Here is a 16,196-nt window from a genome sequence, read left to right as displayed (position 1 = left end):
TTCAATACCTAAGGCACGAGGTCGATCGATATTTCCATCGAATAATAAATCGGTATCGTTACTTTTAAACGAACAATCGGTAAAAATAACACTTCGTTCGATCAACCTTTATTTCCACTTAACGTCTAGTTACATAAATTATCTCGAGCGTATTTCAGAATATAATTTGCGTCGATATAAATAATGAAATCAAGTATTACGATCACCGTAGACCAATTCTCTCTCTACGCGTCACGATCCTTCGAATCCCTATCTACGTTAACTTCCCGACGCGCAACTTTGTCGTTCTCTTTGGCCAACGGCCAAGGAAATAGAATCTTCTCGTATCGATGCGATGGCAACGACTCGATCGTTTTCCGTTTGATCTTGGATATCATTTCCGCGTCGCTGTTTCCGGACGAATTCTCGGGTCCAGCGTTTACCGTTTTCTCGACCTCGGCGGGTTTAGGCGAGTTCTCGGTCATCGAGGGCGGATGACCGTTGTTCTTGGGATAAGGTCCTCCGAACGGGTACCAAGGACCCGATGGAAAATGTCCATATGGTTCCGGATGGAGAAACGGAGCTCCTTTGAACCGCGGTGTCAAATGATAATGAAATCCGTGATTGAAACGATGATAAGGTCCGCCGTTGAAAGGTCCTAGAGGATATCCAGGGAAGTGAAAGTCCCCGTAAAACGGACCGTTTCCCGGATACCCGTACGGTGGTTGATTATGCGTGACGTTGCCATTCGCCTGGCCGTTTGCCGGTTGTTCGGTGTTTCCCAAATTTTCGTTGGCCGGTTGAGGTTGGGGATGTTTCCCGTACCCGTTGAAGTTCGGATAATACGGTTGATAAGGACCGTAGGGACTGTAACCGTACCCGGGGAACCCGTTTGGAAAATTCCCATTGGAAGAATTGTTTCCAGGTTGTTCACCGTTGCCTGGATCGAAGGAATCGTTGTAAGGAGGATTGTAAAAGTACGGGGGACCGTAGAATCCGGGCTGATAAGGGGGTCGGTATTGGAATCGAGGATTGTAATCGTAGCCCCCTATGGCCGATTGGCCTTGATTCTGATCCTCGGTTAACCTGGACGCTGAATTCTCGTCCACCTGTTCGTTTCCCGGTGGTTGACCGTTCCCCCTGCCGTTCGGATAGAGGAACGTTGGATGTCTGTCGAACGGTGGATGCTGAGAATCGTGGAAGGGCCCCTGGTAATTCAGATTGTACGGTCTGTGGATGATTCTGGTCGGTTGGACGTTTCGATTTGTCGGTGGGTTCGTTCCGATTCCTTCTACGCCCAAGGGTTGCACGCCAGTACCGGTTGCTCGATGGAGATAATTGGGATGGAAACCGAATTGACCGTAATGATTTCCATTCTCCAGCGAGTCGACGATATCGGGTTTGTAGCCGGGTAGTCTCCTGTGATAGTGTTCGGCCAGGTGGAGAGACGCTGCGTCGATGTCCGCATCGATGGTGTTGCTCCTGGTGTCCGAGTTGACGTTCTCCGCTGCTTCCAGGTTCCCCTCGTCTCGTGGAAGACGGGAGTCTCCGTTCGCAGAGAACTGGGACGCTTTTACGGGTTCCTGGTTGTATCCTCTCTCGTATCCAGGCACGTCGAACCTCGCGAAATCGTCCCGGAACGATTTCCCTCCCTCGTCGGACGATCGAGGCCCTAGGGCGAACCTCTTCGATCGAGCAACAGCCTTCCCCGCGTTCCCTGGACTCGCGTTAATCTCGGCGTTCAACGATCGCGTCTCGTGAGCCTTTCTCGACGAGGACCAATTACTCGCGGACGACGATTGGTTCGTGGACGAATCTTGGAAGTCGCCCAGCAAGGTCGACGACAACACCGACGCGACGTTCTTCGCGAACGACGTCAGCACCTCAGGATCTATTACGCAAATGCACAATTTAGAAAGCGTCCGAAGTTTGATATACATAAATATTTTCGATGGGCGCCCGGGCCAATCGAAGCGCCGTCTCGTGCGTAATCACGAATAATTACCATAAGCGATTTCGCGCGCACGGAAACCCGCGTCTAAGGTTTTGCCCATCGCGGTCAAAATTTGAATAATATAGAAATTCCGTCGGGACGACGAGCGGAAATCGTGTACCGGTGGGCCGAGTATCGCCGCCAGTTGCGGTTTCGAGCAACGTGAAATCAACGAATGGACAAAAGAAGTCTCCTCGATTAAAATTCGTGCGCTCGTGGCTCGTTATTTATACGTCGTTTCGCGCAATCGGTTGTTTACGGCGTCGCGAACACCGCTCGTTTGTCGCGGATTTCGTAGGCGTCGAAAAACTTGTTGATATTTTCTACTCGCGCGGTCGTCCGCTCGAAATTCTTCGACCCTGTCCGACAACGATAGCTACCAGGTCGTTTCTTATCGAACGTTCTCGAAACGTCGCGAATTTGCAAAACACGGGGAAGAAGAGAAGGCAATCAACGGTGCAATGTATACGTACAGTCCCGGTGCAATCGTTGGATCGAATCGAGAATTAATTTCCTTGATTTACACGTCGCGAAGGTGAGCGGTGTCACCCCACGGGGGAGCGTCGTCGATGTTTCTTGCAAAATGTAATTTGTGTCTCTTTTTTTTTTTCTTCTTCTTTCCTTCGTCGCGTTAACGTACGCGTACTCGCGTGCGTCGTGCGCGCAGCTCGTGATGGCTAACAGGCATGCATCATGCGAGACGTCACTTGCACTTTCTCCCCTTAAAACCTTTTGCCCCGATTCGGTCGACGCGAGGCTGACAAATTTCGCATCGTTTCAGCGTGGGACACCGCGATTGCGCTTAATTTATCCATCTGACATTTCGGTCGGTAGTTTCCCGTTCCTGTTACGTAACGCGCGAATATATAACGCGCAAAATGGATCGAAGTCAACGCCGCCACGACCTAGAAGATTCCTTTCGCGTTGTTTCGTCGTTTGGAATTTTTCCGACGATCGTTTTCGGTGACTTCAACGCGTGTACGTCCAGCGACGAAAGAACACGAGCGGACGAGCAGGCCGCTTACGTCCATCGGTAACACGAAACGATTCGAATCGATTGTAAATCGAAATGAAATATTTCTTATTCGTGGTCGGAGACGGAGGAAATTTTATTCGAACGAAATACAACGAATACGACCAACGCATAGCGATTCGTTCGCGATGTTTATGCGAGGAACGGTTAAATTTGTATGTATACGCGTCTATGTGTATATATTATTGGATAATTAACATTCTGATTTTTATTCGACGAGTAACGCACAAAAAGTTATTTATCCTTTATTCGTCGTTCGAAACTTGTACCCGGACAAAAACTATGCATTCTTCCGTTCAAAGTCGTGAAATGTATTCCACAGTGTTCGAATAGTTTTCTATCCGACGTAGAATCGTAATGACAACGCGAACGTTGCGACTACGGTGTAGCTCCGTAATCGATCTAGTATTACAAGAAGAACGCGAACGTTCCGACTGTGACACAGCTCCGTAACCGATGCAGAATTGCGAGAACAACGCGAACGTTGGTGCTATCGTTATTAAAGAACAAAGGACAGCGTTAATGACACATATCGAGTAATCGGTGCCGTTAAATGTAGTCGTTATTGTTTTAATAAGTAGTTCAAGGACGTGTACGCAGACCATTCACGGATTCCCAGAACGACATAATAATCTGCTTACTGACGCCGGTTTTTGCCGCATGGGCACCGCCCCGTAGGATCCAAAGGCCCGCGCAGAACACCGTTATCTGCAACAGGACAAAAGCGAGAGTCAGACACGAGGGAAACGGGGGCTCGTTCTTTCTCTTTGTATCGTGAAAATCTCCGCTTCCCCTGGGCTGCGTAACGCGGGCCACGTAATGAGACCCCTCCCGATACCACGGCCGGCAATTTTCCGTAATACGATGTTTTATTCGCCATTGCGTGACGCAATGCGCGTGTACCCGCGCAAATACGAAGATCAACGCACCGTTTCGTACGTGACACACTTGTTTACCCGACGCGACACCGTGGCCGATTGTGTAAATTTTCGAGGGTGCAATCGCCGAATCGCTAGAGTAGAAACGCTCGAACGTTACGCGCTCGATCGTAGTTGCGAAACGACCACCCGAGGATTCTAACATTTCTTCTTTTTTTTTTTTCTTTTTTTTTCGCCGACGACCGTACATCGAATTAACAATCAATTTAAATTTCGAACACAAACGAACAGAGGCGCCTTGATCTTTACGCGGCGTTTCTATATTTCGAAACCATTAGATCGTAAAATTTTGGATGGGTCAGATTTTGAGTTTCATTTACAATGCGTTGAATCGCTACGCAAGCCTTTGCGTAATTCAATCGTGTGAATCTTTGGCCAGCTACAAACAGGTATTAAAAGTAATCTCGATAGATCTACGAAGCGAGATTTCGCAAGACGGTTGATATTTTTGTTGAATTGCGAACCATGCTTTGCGAGAACCGAGACAATTTATGGTATTTGTTCTAAAGTCGAGACAACCGAAGAAATACCGCTAAGTGAATTCAGCTTTGGGCAAAAATCGTTGAAAATTCATATTTTTCAAGAACTCGTGAAACGACCAGATCGTTCTCGTCGATTCGCGATCCAAACGCGGAGAGTCTACTCGCGATTACGAAATTCCATCTCGTTTTCAACGCTACTTGTTCTTCGCGCGTATCGTTATTTTTATATTTGAACATTTCCGTGTCTAACTTTAAACGCGGTCTGCGTATGATTTATCACGTTAGAAACGTTCGTCGATTCCTTTCTCACTTGGACATCGATCATGCGCCAATGTTTAGGGTTACCATGGTCGATCAGAGAAGAATTCCAGGTATTCGTGTTTTGTCGTAGCATCCCACATTCCCATAAAGGAAAGCAATCAATATTGTTCGTTTCTCACGATGGAACCTGTTCTTCCCGAGGTCGAAACGCTTGACGAATCAATCGATCGCCACGAACGTATCTGCTTCCTGAAATTCGCGGAATTCTCAAGAACGAAATTGGCCGCGTATGATTGTGAAAATAATTGGCCAGTGTTGGATAACATCGATGATACATTGTGAAATATACGGCACGCACAGAAGAAAGCAGGAAAGCGAACTGCAATGACCGACACGATAATTGCAGTTCGTTCAAGAAAATAGCCACGGTGAATTACTACTTATTAGTTTCGACGTTTTGTCAAACGATAATCATAGAGTTACACAATTGCAAATCGGTCTGAACGTTGATACTCGGACGATATCCCCTTTTCATTACGGTATGGAACTCTTTCTTCGAGAAGAAAATTTTTCAAATATTTTTAATACCGTGTCTGCGTAAAGTAAACACTTTCGAATCGGATAATTATTCGACATCGTAACAAACGAATCGATCGATTTAGAGAAGATACTCGTAAAGATAAGGAAGGTTAATGAAAGACTCTCCGATAGGCATCGATCATCGAATGAATAATTAATTATTGTAAAAATCGAGAGAGCAATTATTTTACGTTTCATTCATAGTTTACTCATTCACCAGGTTGATTTCGACGAGCAGCGTATTACGCGATCGCAATAAGGCATGCGTGGCTATTTACACACGACAGTGTCCTCGTGAATGGCTACCGTTGTAATCTAAAATACGATACGATACGATTTACATTCATCGAATGAAATTCCAATTGGAACGAATCAACGAACGGTTCGATTTTTCATCGTTACCATTTCCTGAATACGTATGCACCGTGAGGCTGCGTTCGTTAAGCACACGCTATTGAGACGGTGAGAGAGATGTTCTTAAAAATGAAGAAAACGAGACACGTTGCGACGCTCTTTCGACAATTAGCGTACTTTCATCATCGCGGTGCATTCAATGGAACTCACTCTTAGATACATATTTTTATTTACAATTAATTGCGTGGACCTTAAGTGGAATTCATTCTCAGAACACAAGGCACGGACGATCTCATATTGTTGTACTCGGATCGCAATTAGCATGATTATGCAACGTCTGATCCTTTCTTCTTGCAAGGACATGCACTTTTGAATGTACAGAAACACAAAGCTCGCAGCCGGCGTATTGTGGAACAGTTCATTAAAATTTATCCGGCACGCATAAATCTTGTACAACACCTGTGTAGCACAATTATTCGCGAATCGTAATAATTTATCGCGATTACGGAAACCCGATTGTCGTGCTCAATCGCAAACAATGACACCGCCAGATTTCGCACTGCGCGCACTAATCGATTCATTTAAATTTGTCTTATCCGATCAAAGGGGTTACACGATGCTCGGAAGAAATGATCGTAGTAACGTTTAACACCAGCGTTTAACGAAAATTAATTTCGTTATTTGTTATCGGAAAAGTAACACGATCGCGCGAGTGTACAGACTATCTCCCCGTGTTGCGACACGCGATGCACTATGCAGCGATAAATTATCAATCGCTGTCAACACTGCAAATTTTTACCAGATGTAAATTTCTACCTTTCACAACGGACAAATTAGTGTACATTGTTATCCAATTGTCGATACACTGGTTTTCTATTTCTATACGTCGCGTCGAGGATTCTTTTCATTTTGGAATTCAACCCCATGCATTGTGCACTGTACACTGTTCCGAGTTATCGAACTGCTTAACGTAGCAGAAATACTCCTTTACGTTAATAACGATGTAACAGAAAATGGTTCGATCGAATTGTAGTACGTTCGAGTATTGATTGCGACTATCGTAAAATTTGAATTCGAGTTTGTTTATAACGTTGAACAGAAAGTCTCGAGGTTCGAATATTTACCCAAAGTGTATCACGAGAGAAGTCAGTAGTTGAACTCTGCGAACAAAGAACAATCCATTTTGTAACCCACAGATACCCGATGCGCGATCGTTAAGGGCAAACAGGCCGAAAATTAATTGTCCCGATTCGTGTACGGAAAGCTGCCTCGTTACCGCATGGTGCATCGATGTAGGACGAATATCGTCTTCGTAGTTACGAAAGAGTGGCTCCTCTTTTTGTTTTCTATCAACGAGGATCGTATTAGTGTCCATGTACTCACGTGCAGCGGGTAATGCATCGTGCGTGCGACTCGTCACGACTAACAGCCATACACCGTGCTCGATGTCATTTATACTTTCTCTCCTTAAACGCTTTTGCCCTAATTCAAATGACATCTGTCCTGTAAATTTTGCGTATTCCACGCGAGGGTATTACGAGGATCGTGCAAGAACAGCTGGGATCGAAATCAGTACTTTGTTTGCATCTCGATTTTATCCTGTCAGGTAATATGTACGTACAGGTCCTTGTAGTAAATTTTTAATCCTGAAATTTGGACGTAAAATATTTGTTCAACGGATGACGACGAATTTGGGTGTGTTAAAATCACGCATTTCCAAATTGGTAGTACCAAGATGTGTGTTAATAATACAAAATGGTTATCGTTAGTCTGTCACTTCTCAAACGTAAGATTAAACATCTTTCATTTGTGTTAAGAACGTATACGATTACACAAGAATAGTAATGAATCTATTGAAAATGTTTTCTTTGTCGTATTGATTCTCCGAATTTTTGGAATAGAATTTTGGTACGTGAATTGGAAATACAATTGAATATTTGATTCAGAAGGCGAAAGATCGTCCATTATCGTTCGATCCAAACGACTCGTTGCTTGTCAAAACGTCCTTCCAATCTTCTTCCCACTCGTTGCACAGTGATTGAGTAAATTCAATTGAGAGGGAATATTCTTCCAATAAGAATTATGAGAAATTTTCTTATCTATATAACATTTGCATACAACTACAATTCATCCATTGTCCGTTTAAAATCTATGGTACTACTGGTTTATTTTTACAACGTAGCTGCTTACCCAAGAAATGCTCGGTATCCAAAACCTAAATCTTATAGCCTTGCACGATAAAGTTTAATATTTTCGTTGATAAGTGTTTTGCTAATTGCTGCACCGATTAAATATTTGACCGTTGTTGTTTTCCGTTGGAAAATTTGCAAAAATCTTTCGCTCGGAAACGTAAGAATCATCGATGATCTAAGCAGGCTGAAGAACCATGCGGGTTACCTTTCTAAAAATAATTGTCATTGTTCTAAGAAGAGGGCCATAAGCCAACTGACTACTTATTAGTTAGAACACGTTCGATGCGTTCAGAAAATCTTATATGCAACATTCTCAACATAATAATCTTCGTACTCAAAAGTATGTATTCTTGTGTTGCAATAAACTTAAACACCTTGTCAAGAAACCAGTTTGCGTCAATACAAGTGTAAGAATCGTTGTTACTTTGCACTCTCGTCCGACACCTGAACATTTATTTAATATTATTCCTTCTACGTTCAGAGGAGCATCTTCATTGTTGAAACATTGCTTTAAAAATCAATAACGACGTAATTTGTAAAAGTTACCGCATCTTCGCGTTCTACTTTTTCTTCCTTTGAACATTCTACTTTGTATTTAATATGCGATCGCGTATCATTCCTTGATTAATACAAAATTGCATTTTAATATACGCATCGACGAACAAACAATGTGTATTCTTTGACACGAGACGATGTATCTAACAAAATAATGAAAAGTGAATCGAGTTCAAGGAGACGTCGTAATATTAACATCAATGAAACTTTTATATCATTTATCTCTAACATTTTGACAATTAATCGTATTCAATATCGTATGTGAGCGATCGAGCCAACAACACCAGGACCAACAATACGAGGAACATTGTAAATTTGCACTGCTTGCGGTTGCACTCCCACTAGTCGAGTGGTTTTAAAATTCGGACTGACAACCACTGGTTGGACAGAATTCAATCCGTTTAATTGACGAGCCTGAAGGGTATTAATTTGTTGTCTCATAAATCCTGGATACTTCGATACCATGCCGGTTACGCTTCCGTATGGGATGCCACCTGCAACGAAAGAACAATAGGTAGCAGAAAACCGAGGTGAAAGGACGTGCGACCTATAGCCGCTTGAATAATTAAAATATTCGTGCACTCGAATTTCAAAATCTGTGAAAGTCGACTAATCATTACTCGACAAGCGTGCAATTGTTCGAATATCTGTGTAAAATGGATCGAAATAAGTGAAATAGTTCGATCGAAATCGAATTCATTTTTTGAATTTGACTCGATACACTATGTAAAATTAAAGAAACAACAGAACCAATTTATTCTGCTACTCAAATATGTGAAATACTCGAGTAATTATAAGTCGTCGAATTTCTTTTAATTATTTGAAATTTGAGTCGATTCAAACTCTGTCGCTTTTTGTTAAATATGCGAATCTACGTAAACATTTTTTATAAATCTTATTCTTATGACGATTATAGCGAAATAAAATGATCTCAGTTGTCTATTTATTTTCATGTCTACTCGTTGCACTACTCGAACTGTAGTGAGTGGCACTAATTACCCAATTATTGAAGTCTGTAGAACGAAGTCTACACTTCTTAATAGCGATGATTATAATCGAGAAAATACAAGTAATGATTAATATATGTCATAATTTGTACTTTACTCATTTTTCTAACGGATCAGAATTCCATCTTCGGTCTTTCAAACTTTTTATGTTAGAAAGTGAAAGGAATCCGACCGAAGTGGTCTTGCAAGATGGTGTCGTCCTCTGTAGTTATATTATCGAATACAAAGCAATAACAATTACAAACACTACGATTAGCGCCAACTGTGTTTCAACATATATAGTTATACTATAATAACAAATAATTTTGAAAATAGTGGACAGTGATCCTACGCAAAAGATAGAGGATAAACTCAAATGAAAGAACGTGTTACACCATTCGAAGCACATTACCATTTCGGTATCACATCCAATGTTATCGATTCAAACTGAAAGCCTGTAAAAGGCAATGTTTGTAATGTCATACGAGTCTCGCGAGTTCCCTAACCATTTTCATATCACTTCCAATGTTATCGATTCGAATTGTGCGTATAATGTAGGAATTAAACATAGCTAGAATTAATTATTTTAAATAAACACTTTCCGATATTTAATATATAAATATTTGTCCGCCTTTTTTTAATTAATTTCTATTGGCAAACCGATCATTTCTAATACATAAACAAGATGCGTATTCTAACATTAATATTCAGACGCATTGTAGAAACGTTGCTTTTAAAAGTATTCAAGTGTTTCTTATCTTAAATATCTATTCTAAATTCGCAGCCAATTAGCTCGGTACTACTCGCGGCTAAGAATTATTGTTCGTCGCGAGCAATACCGATTACCAGGTCTCACCACGTGGAGGTTGCTGCGAGTGGAGACCCGAAGAGAGATAGATGGAATCAAAGTTTCAATGATCTCCCTCGACACGCAGTACAAACGAAGTTACTGTTGACTTCCACAGAGACAGAGATAAAACATCTCCCTCTGTGTTCGCAACATCTTCCTCTGGAAGCGGACGCACGAGAAGAGATGGCAATTGATCGTTCGGACCAGCTACGCGGCCGGTCACTTGCTTATGCAATGAGCAGAGGCGACCGGACTGAAAAACGTGGAAGCGAGCAAAAAAAAGATTACTATTTTTATAATTGCTTGGCAGAGTACAAAGATTCGTACAGGGTGGGCTTACACCTAACTTATTCTAAAGTTAAGATTAACGAACCCGCGGGCGATGTAATTGCTCGGCAGAACTAAACGAGAAGATCGAAGGAACTTTGATTTCTTCCATCTCCTCGATTTAGTAACTTCGTTTGTACTGTATGACGAGGGAGATCGATAAAAGTTCGATTCTATCTATCTCCGTCTAGATTTCCGCTCGCAGCAGCCTCAACGTGGTGAGACCTAGTAATTGGTATTACTCGCAACGAAAAATTATTATTCGTCGCGAGTAATACCAAGCTGATCGGCTACGAATTTAGAATAGTTTCTTAGGATATACGAGTAAACAGAATATTTGAACATAAAAAATTTTTGTCACAGATATGAATCTTCGAGCATTTTAATGAAGCATAAGCATACGAATGTAAGTTGTTTAATTCAAGAATTTTTATTGTATTTCATTTCCTTGAAACGATTCTAAATAACGAATCAACCAAAGAATTATTGTTTATGCTTTACTGTACGATGAATATTCTACTCTTCAAGTTACACATTGAAATATTATTTGATGATTTCCTATCGACGATACTTCAAGTACACGTCTATTTGCGTTGAAGGATTTTTAATATCTAAAAGAAGAAATTACGCAATAGATTGCTCCCCGAGACAAAGTAACACGATACGTACACTTGGATGCATTGAAAATACAAAGTTGGAAAATTGCATTTGCAGTCTTTTCTTGAAAAGAATTCAATTTTCAATATTAACATCTGCTCGATACTCGTTTTTGAATTTTTATGAGTACGTTACTTAAGCACTTCGATGTTACTTACGTGAGCAAAGGCAATGGGCACGATGACTCAGCCTGTAAGATTTATAATAATAATCCGTGCGAATGACTGACATCGGGCTAATATATTCCGCACGATGTACTTTCCACGTTCGCGCGTTTCTTCAGTACCTTTTTGGCTTTGATTTCGGTTTTCCTAGTTTATCTTTAGACACTTTCCACTTTGGACTCCATACTTTAAAGTTGTTATTCGTGATTGCAATTGAGGCGATAGATCTTGAAACGAATGCACCCACTTGGAATTTTCCACGTGTTCACGGACAGCGGTTCCTAGAATCATTAACGTCCACGTGCTGCACGGAATCTCGAGACTAGGTTTAAGTTGCAGGTTGGGGATTGCAGTCCGAAGAAAGAAGAGACTCTCCATCTTTGGACGGAGAGTCATTCCTGGTACCACTTTATCACTGTGTTCGTCAGTTGTTATACAATAGTTTGTTTCTTGGTTGGCACACGTAAGTACATTTTACACGATGTTGTCATAATTAAATACTATCTAAATTCGATCTAAAACTATCTTATTCAGTATAAGTATAAGTAGAAATAATTGATTTTTGCAAAGATAGAGTTGATATGTGCGGTTCCATTATTCCTATTTAATTAGCGAGAAATATATGCCAAAATACAACAAAAATTTTATTATAAATAACCTTCATCAGGCAGGTTCCCTTGAAAACTTCCTTCGTTGATCAGTTGTGACAGCAATCAAATTTTCTTCTTCGTTGAAATATTAAATACACATTTATTAGAAAAATTATCCGAATGAACGTTTAATTCGATATATTTTATATCCATAATCGTTATTCGTTAATCGTAGTGTTCGTTTGTAACGATTAAAAGTTTATGTAGATACAAATTTGTTCGAATAACGCACATAGGTGAAAAAGTATGTATTTGTTCTTTTAACGATAAAACTATCGGTCTCGTACTCGCACGTGTTTGTGCTAGACTTTTATTCCAGTCTGAATCGATAACGTTGGAAGTGACACGGAAATGGTAAAGGGGACTCACGAAGTCCCCAACCATGTGGCACGAAAAGGAATAATCCGCAATATTTATTGTATAACTCGTTTTTCCTTATTCTTGCAATATTTTTTAAAATCGATAGGTCTAGTCAAAGCGTAGATTTTCTCAGATTATTCTTTTTAAATTTTACCGCTTATAGCGCTGGCATCTTATTCCATTCTAAATCGATAACATTAAATTTAATATCGAAATGGTAAGGGACCTCTAAAACTTCCCCAAATTGTGCGACATATTCTTGCATCGAATTGTAGGTCTATTCTATGTCTCGTTTATAATCGTATATAGCGATAGGTTTACGTAAACTTTGCGTTACTGGAGAAACAAACTGACTTACCGTACGCCAATCCGTTCACCATTTCCACGAGTCCAGCGCTGTCCGGTGCGACTGTCGATAAGTTTATCAAAACAATCAGAGACAACAGCAAAGTGGTCTGCAAACAATGAACTGTTGACAGTAAATGTGATACCGGTCGATAAAGTATCGTGTAATTATTATCGTATAAGAACACGAACGTGTTCTTTTCAAGTTACTCCAAACTAAAGTAAAATACTTTTAATTTGAATTCCGGTTTACCAATATTGTATTTTCAATTTAAAACTATTTGTGCTTACGTTTGTGGGACATCTGCTCTAGTCTAAACGACCTAGTAATTTCAAACAGGGAAATATTTTATCTTAGAAATATTTTGAAATAAATGCTGTACGTAAACTCGATCTCTTTACATTGGAACGAAAAATGTTATATTATTAACGCCGCAGTAAATTACTCCCAGTCAAATATTAATCCTTGAATACAATTGTACCGGATCAGATTCAAATCTCAAATGTATACTTCTTTCGAAAATAAAATCGAAAGAAATTATTTGACTCGTTGTAGTAATTAGGCACCGAGTGGGAAATAAATTAAAACTAACAAAATTATATTTAAAAACTACAAAAATAGGTAAAAAAGAAACACGTCGCTGGTAGCTCGTACCATCTGTATAAACGAAAAATAAATAATGTTGCAGTCGTGCGACCATGTGCATTTAAAGATTAAATAAGAACAGGGAATGAAAATCGCAGATAGAAAGCATAGTATTATTTGCGTTTTATATTTTGCCTCGTTTGGTAGTGCGTTTGAGGCAAGCAAGCAGAACAATTTACCCACCGTTGTTGTGTACAAATGTAGAAATTTCGCGAAACATTAAACAAACAGTTTTGAAGCGTTAATTGTTAGACGTTAAACGGTTTCTCTTTCTCCGGAAACTTTTAGCGCGAAGGTAGCTCGTTTCGAAATACTCGAGTATACTTTCGTTCGTACGTGCGCGATAAATATTGAAATTGTCGCTTCTCGTTCGCGAATCGCGAAACAGTAACGAAATTCGAGTACGATGTCGGAGATCGAATTATATACGCGGAGTAAGATTACTGTCTGCCAATTGCTACCAAGGATATTATTTCGATGATTTTCGTAATCACACGATCTTGTTGACGCGAAGGTCTACGAGGAAAGCCAGCCCCGTACATTCTTTCAGCGAGGGAAACGTATTCCGTATGGAAAGAACGTTAGTTAGCGCGGAACGAAAGAATTTTTATCGTTTTTCGAAGGATTGAGCGCGTGGCGAAGCCAAGGAGATCGAAGTCTGCGTTCAATTAACGCCTACTTTCTTTATTAAATATACATATTTGTAATCGTTTCTCATCGTTTAATCTCGCGATATTTAACGGAACGTTTTCAATCTCTATTTGGCAAAAATCAGTGAATTTCACGAAGAAAAAAAATAAATCAACAATAGCTAGCTATATTACTGACGTCTCTTCGCGAGGAATATAAATTCCGTATGAAAAAAACGCTAGTTGGCGCTCTAGGATAAGATTTTTCTGAGAGGATGTAACGACAGAAAAAAATGACTCGAAAATGAAAATATTCCCGAGTTAGTAGATGACAACTAAAAAATTCTCGAATTTGTAGGTGAGAATGAAAAAATTCTTAAGTTACCAAGTGGTAACTTAGGAAGTGGTGATGCTAGTTACTGGGGTAAAAATAAATGTTTATTGCTACGGGAAAGATGACTTCTTCCCTGTGTACGCGAAAGAAGAAACTTTTAAGTCTTCCTATCCTCGAATCGATTATTTTTCCAAAGGAAAATAGTTTGCCAGAAAACTAACCCACTGGAATCGTGAAACACGTTTGTGCATAGGAGTTTATCGTACACCGATTGATTTGCTTTCCTTGCGGGAAGAATGTCAGTTAACTGTTCTCTCTGTTCCCTCGATGACAAAGACAATGGACAAACAACTACGACAATAGAATTGTGAAAAGATTATTTAATGAATGGTTTCAATGAACTTCAGCTATCTGCATTTCACTCGTAAAGTTCAATGGACATCTATTATTCACGGTGCTGTGAAACATATGGACCTTGCAGAACCCAGTCACCTCTCACAGAGTTAGTCATGTGATCTATATCAGGCTCATGCTTGACCGTTTTCGCTTTTAATTCTAGTTAATACCGGTCACGAGCGTAGTTCCTAGTTATCGTGTAAGGAACAACGTTCCGTCTATTGATATGGTACTGATATACCTTTGTCGCATTCTCTTTTTATGCTCTCGTTAATATTATACGGAGTTAATTACACTCTACAACATTATACGATGAATTTAATTTTCTAGTCGGTGTATGCAAGTTGTTCTAAAAATTTCCACATCTTTCGCAACCGTGGAATACTACAATATCGTAAATTTTAAACCAAATTACAGTTGAGGTATTTAAATATTTAAAAAATGAAGCAAAATAATTGGATCTTTATAAACCGATATTTTTGGCATCTACAGGGCGTCCATCCTATCTCGATACGGTGGAATATCTCATTCAATGTTCAAAGTTACTCAAAATATTGCTTCAACGAAGCTGATCTTGGATCGTATTCTTTAGTCGATTCGAATTGTTTTGGGGGTTCTTCTCTCGCGTTCACCAATTGTTTCTCCCGATGCACTTCACGACGAAAATTTCTATTCATTTTTCGATACGGAGATTCGTTTTCGCGAGTCAACGTACGGCACCGTCGATTCCCACCACACCTTAAATGTCTCTATTTGCATAATCACGGAACTAGAATTACTTCCCAATTTCTTGTTTCTCTCGAAACGTGTGTACGATATCTTTCACGTACCTTCGAAGAAAGCATATTGACTCTTTCGGTGTCGCGACGCAAGATCAGAACGAAACTAAAGTACTAATGCAAAGATCGAATTATATACGGGGCTTGGCCTCCGAATTGGCCAATCAAAGGCTACTATTCCCTTTCAGTACCGAATGTTACAGTCAGCGAGGCAGGATTTTATTAGAATGCAGTGCGTATGTAAATGGAGGATATTGTCCACCTTAACCTTGGCGAACGCTGACTTACCTCTCACATCGTCTAAGCTGATCACGAGTTGCTAAAGTAATCCACGTTTCTTCGTATTTCTATCGAAGAAAATGAATTTACCTCGTGATCCGATTCGGTAAACGTGCCGGAATTTCTATGACGTTAACGCGCGTGACAAATTTACGGATATTTCGAAAGCGACATCCAATCGAAATTCGATCAAACGTTTACGCCACAATCGAGTCGATTGAGGTAGATTGTATTGTGCACGAAGCGAGGAAGGCATTGTAACAATGAGCAAGACTAGGTGAAAGAGAAGTAAACATGTTTTTTTATTTCTTAATTCCGTGAGAAACAAACAGTAACAATTTAATTTATAATTATTCGAAACATTTCAATACAAATGGAAGCAAACTATTGCTTCACAGTCTAGTTGTGAGAAATAATCGAGAGATTCT

General features: G+C 40.3%; 2 protein-coding genes across 3 annotated transcripts; both read right to left on the bottom strand.

Moving 5' to 3' along the window:
* Positions 1–91: 91 nt before the first annotated feature.
* On the bottom strand, positions 92–8,458 carry LOC143144766 (uncharacterized). Of its 2 annotated transcripts, none has more exons than XM_076307521.1 (3): positions 7,003–8,458; positions 3,647–3,713; positions 92–1,870 (listed from the first exon to the last, which is right to left on the bottom strand). In XM_076307521.1, exons 1-3 carry the CDS (start codon positions 7,018–7,020, stop codon positions 225–227), a joined length of 1,731 nt encoding a protein of 576 aa, XP_076163636.1. In that variant the 5' UTR covers positions 7,021–8,458; the 3' UTR covers positions 92–224. The 2 variants fall into 2 exon arrangements, with proteins under 2 accessions (XP_076163636.1, XP_076163635.1); XM_076307520.1 differs by having other exon boundaries at positions 3,651–3,713.
* Positions 8,459–8,567: 109 nt separating this feature from the next.
* Positions 8,568–15,595, bottom strand: LOC143144767 (uncharacterized). Its single transcript, XM_076307523.1, has 3 exons — positions 15,541–15,595; positions 12,719–12,815; positions 8,568–8,860 (listed from the first exon to the last, which is right to left on the bottom strand). The coding sequence occupies exons 1-3, from the start codon at positions 15,553–15,555 to the stop codon at positions 8,616–8,618; spliced, it is 357 nt and encodes a 118-aa protein (XP_076163638.1). The 5' UTR covers positions 15,556–15,595; the 3' UTR covers positions 8,568–8,615.
* Positions 15,596–16,196: the final 601 nt, after the last annotated feature.

Source organism: Ptiloglossa arizonensis, chromosome 3, assembly GCF_051014685.1.
Source record: "Ptiloglossa arizonensis isolate GNS036 chromosome 3, iyPtiAriz1_principal, whole genome shotgun sequence".
NCBI lineage: Eukaryota > Metazoa > Arthropoda > Insecta > Hymenoptera > Colletidae > Ptiloglossa > Ptiloglossa arizonensis.
Note: the sequence above shows the minus strand (reverse complement) of the source record. Positions and strands in the feature narration are given on the sequence as shown.

Bases quoted from the DNA above. Each gene is read 5' to 3' on its own strand.
- LOC143144766 (XM_076307520.1), bottom strand. From the start codon at position 7,117: ATGTCATTTGAATTAGGGCAAAAGCGTTTAAGGAGAGAAAGTATAAAT. The intron at 3,714-7,002 runs GTGAGTACATGG...GTCCTGTTGCAG, and splicing joins CGATGCATTACCCGCTGCAC to ATAACGGTGTTCTGCGCGGG. The intron at 1,871-3,650 runs GTCAGTAAGCAG...TTTGCGTAATAG, and splicing joins CCCATGCGGCAAAAACCGGC to ATCCTGAGGTGCTGACGTCG.
- LOC143144767 (XM_076307523.1), bottom strand. The intron at 8,861-12,718 runs GTAAGTCAGTTT...CTTTCGTTGCAG, and splicing joins GGTGAACGGATTGGCGTACG to GTGGCATCCCATACGGAAGC.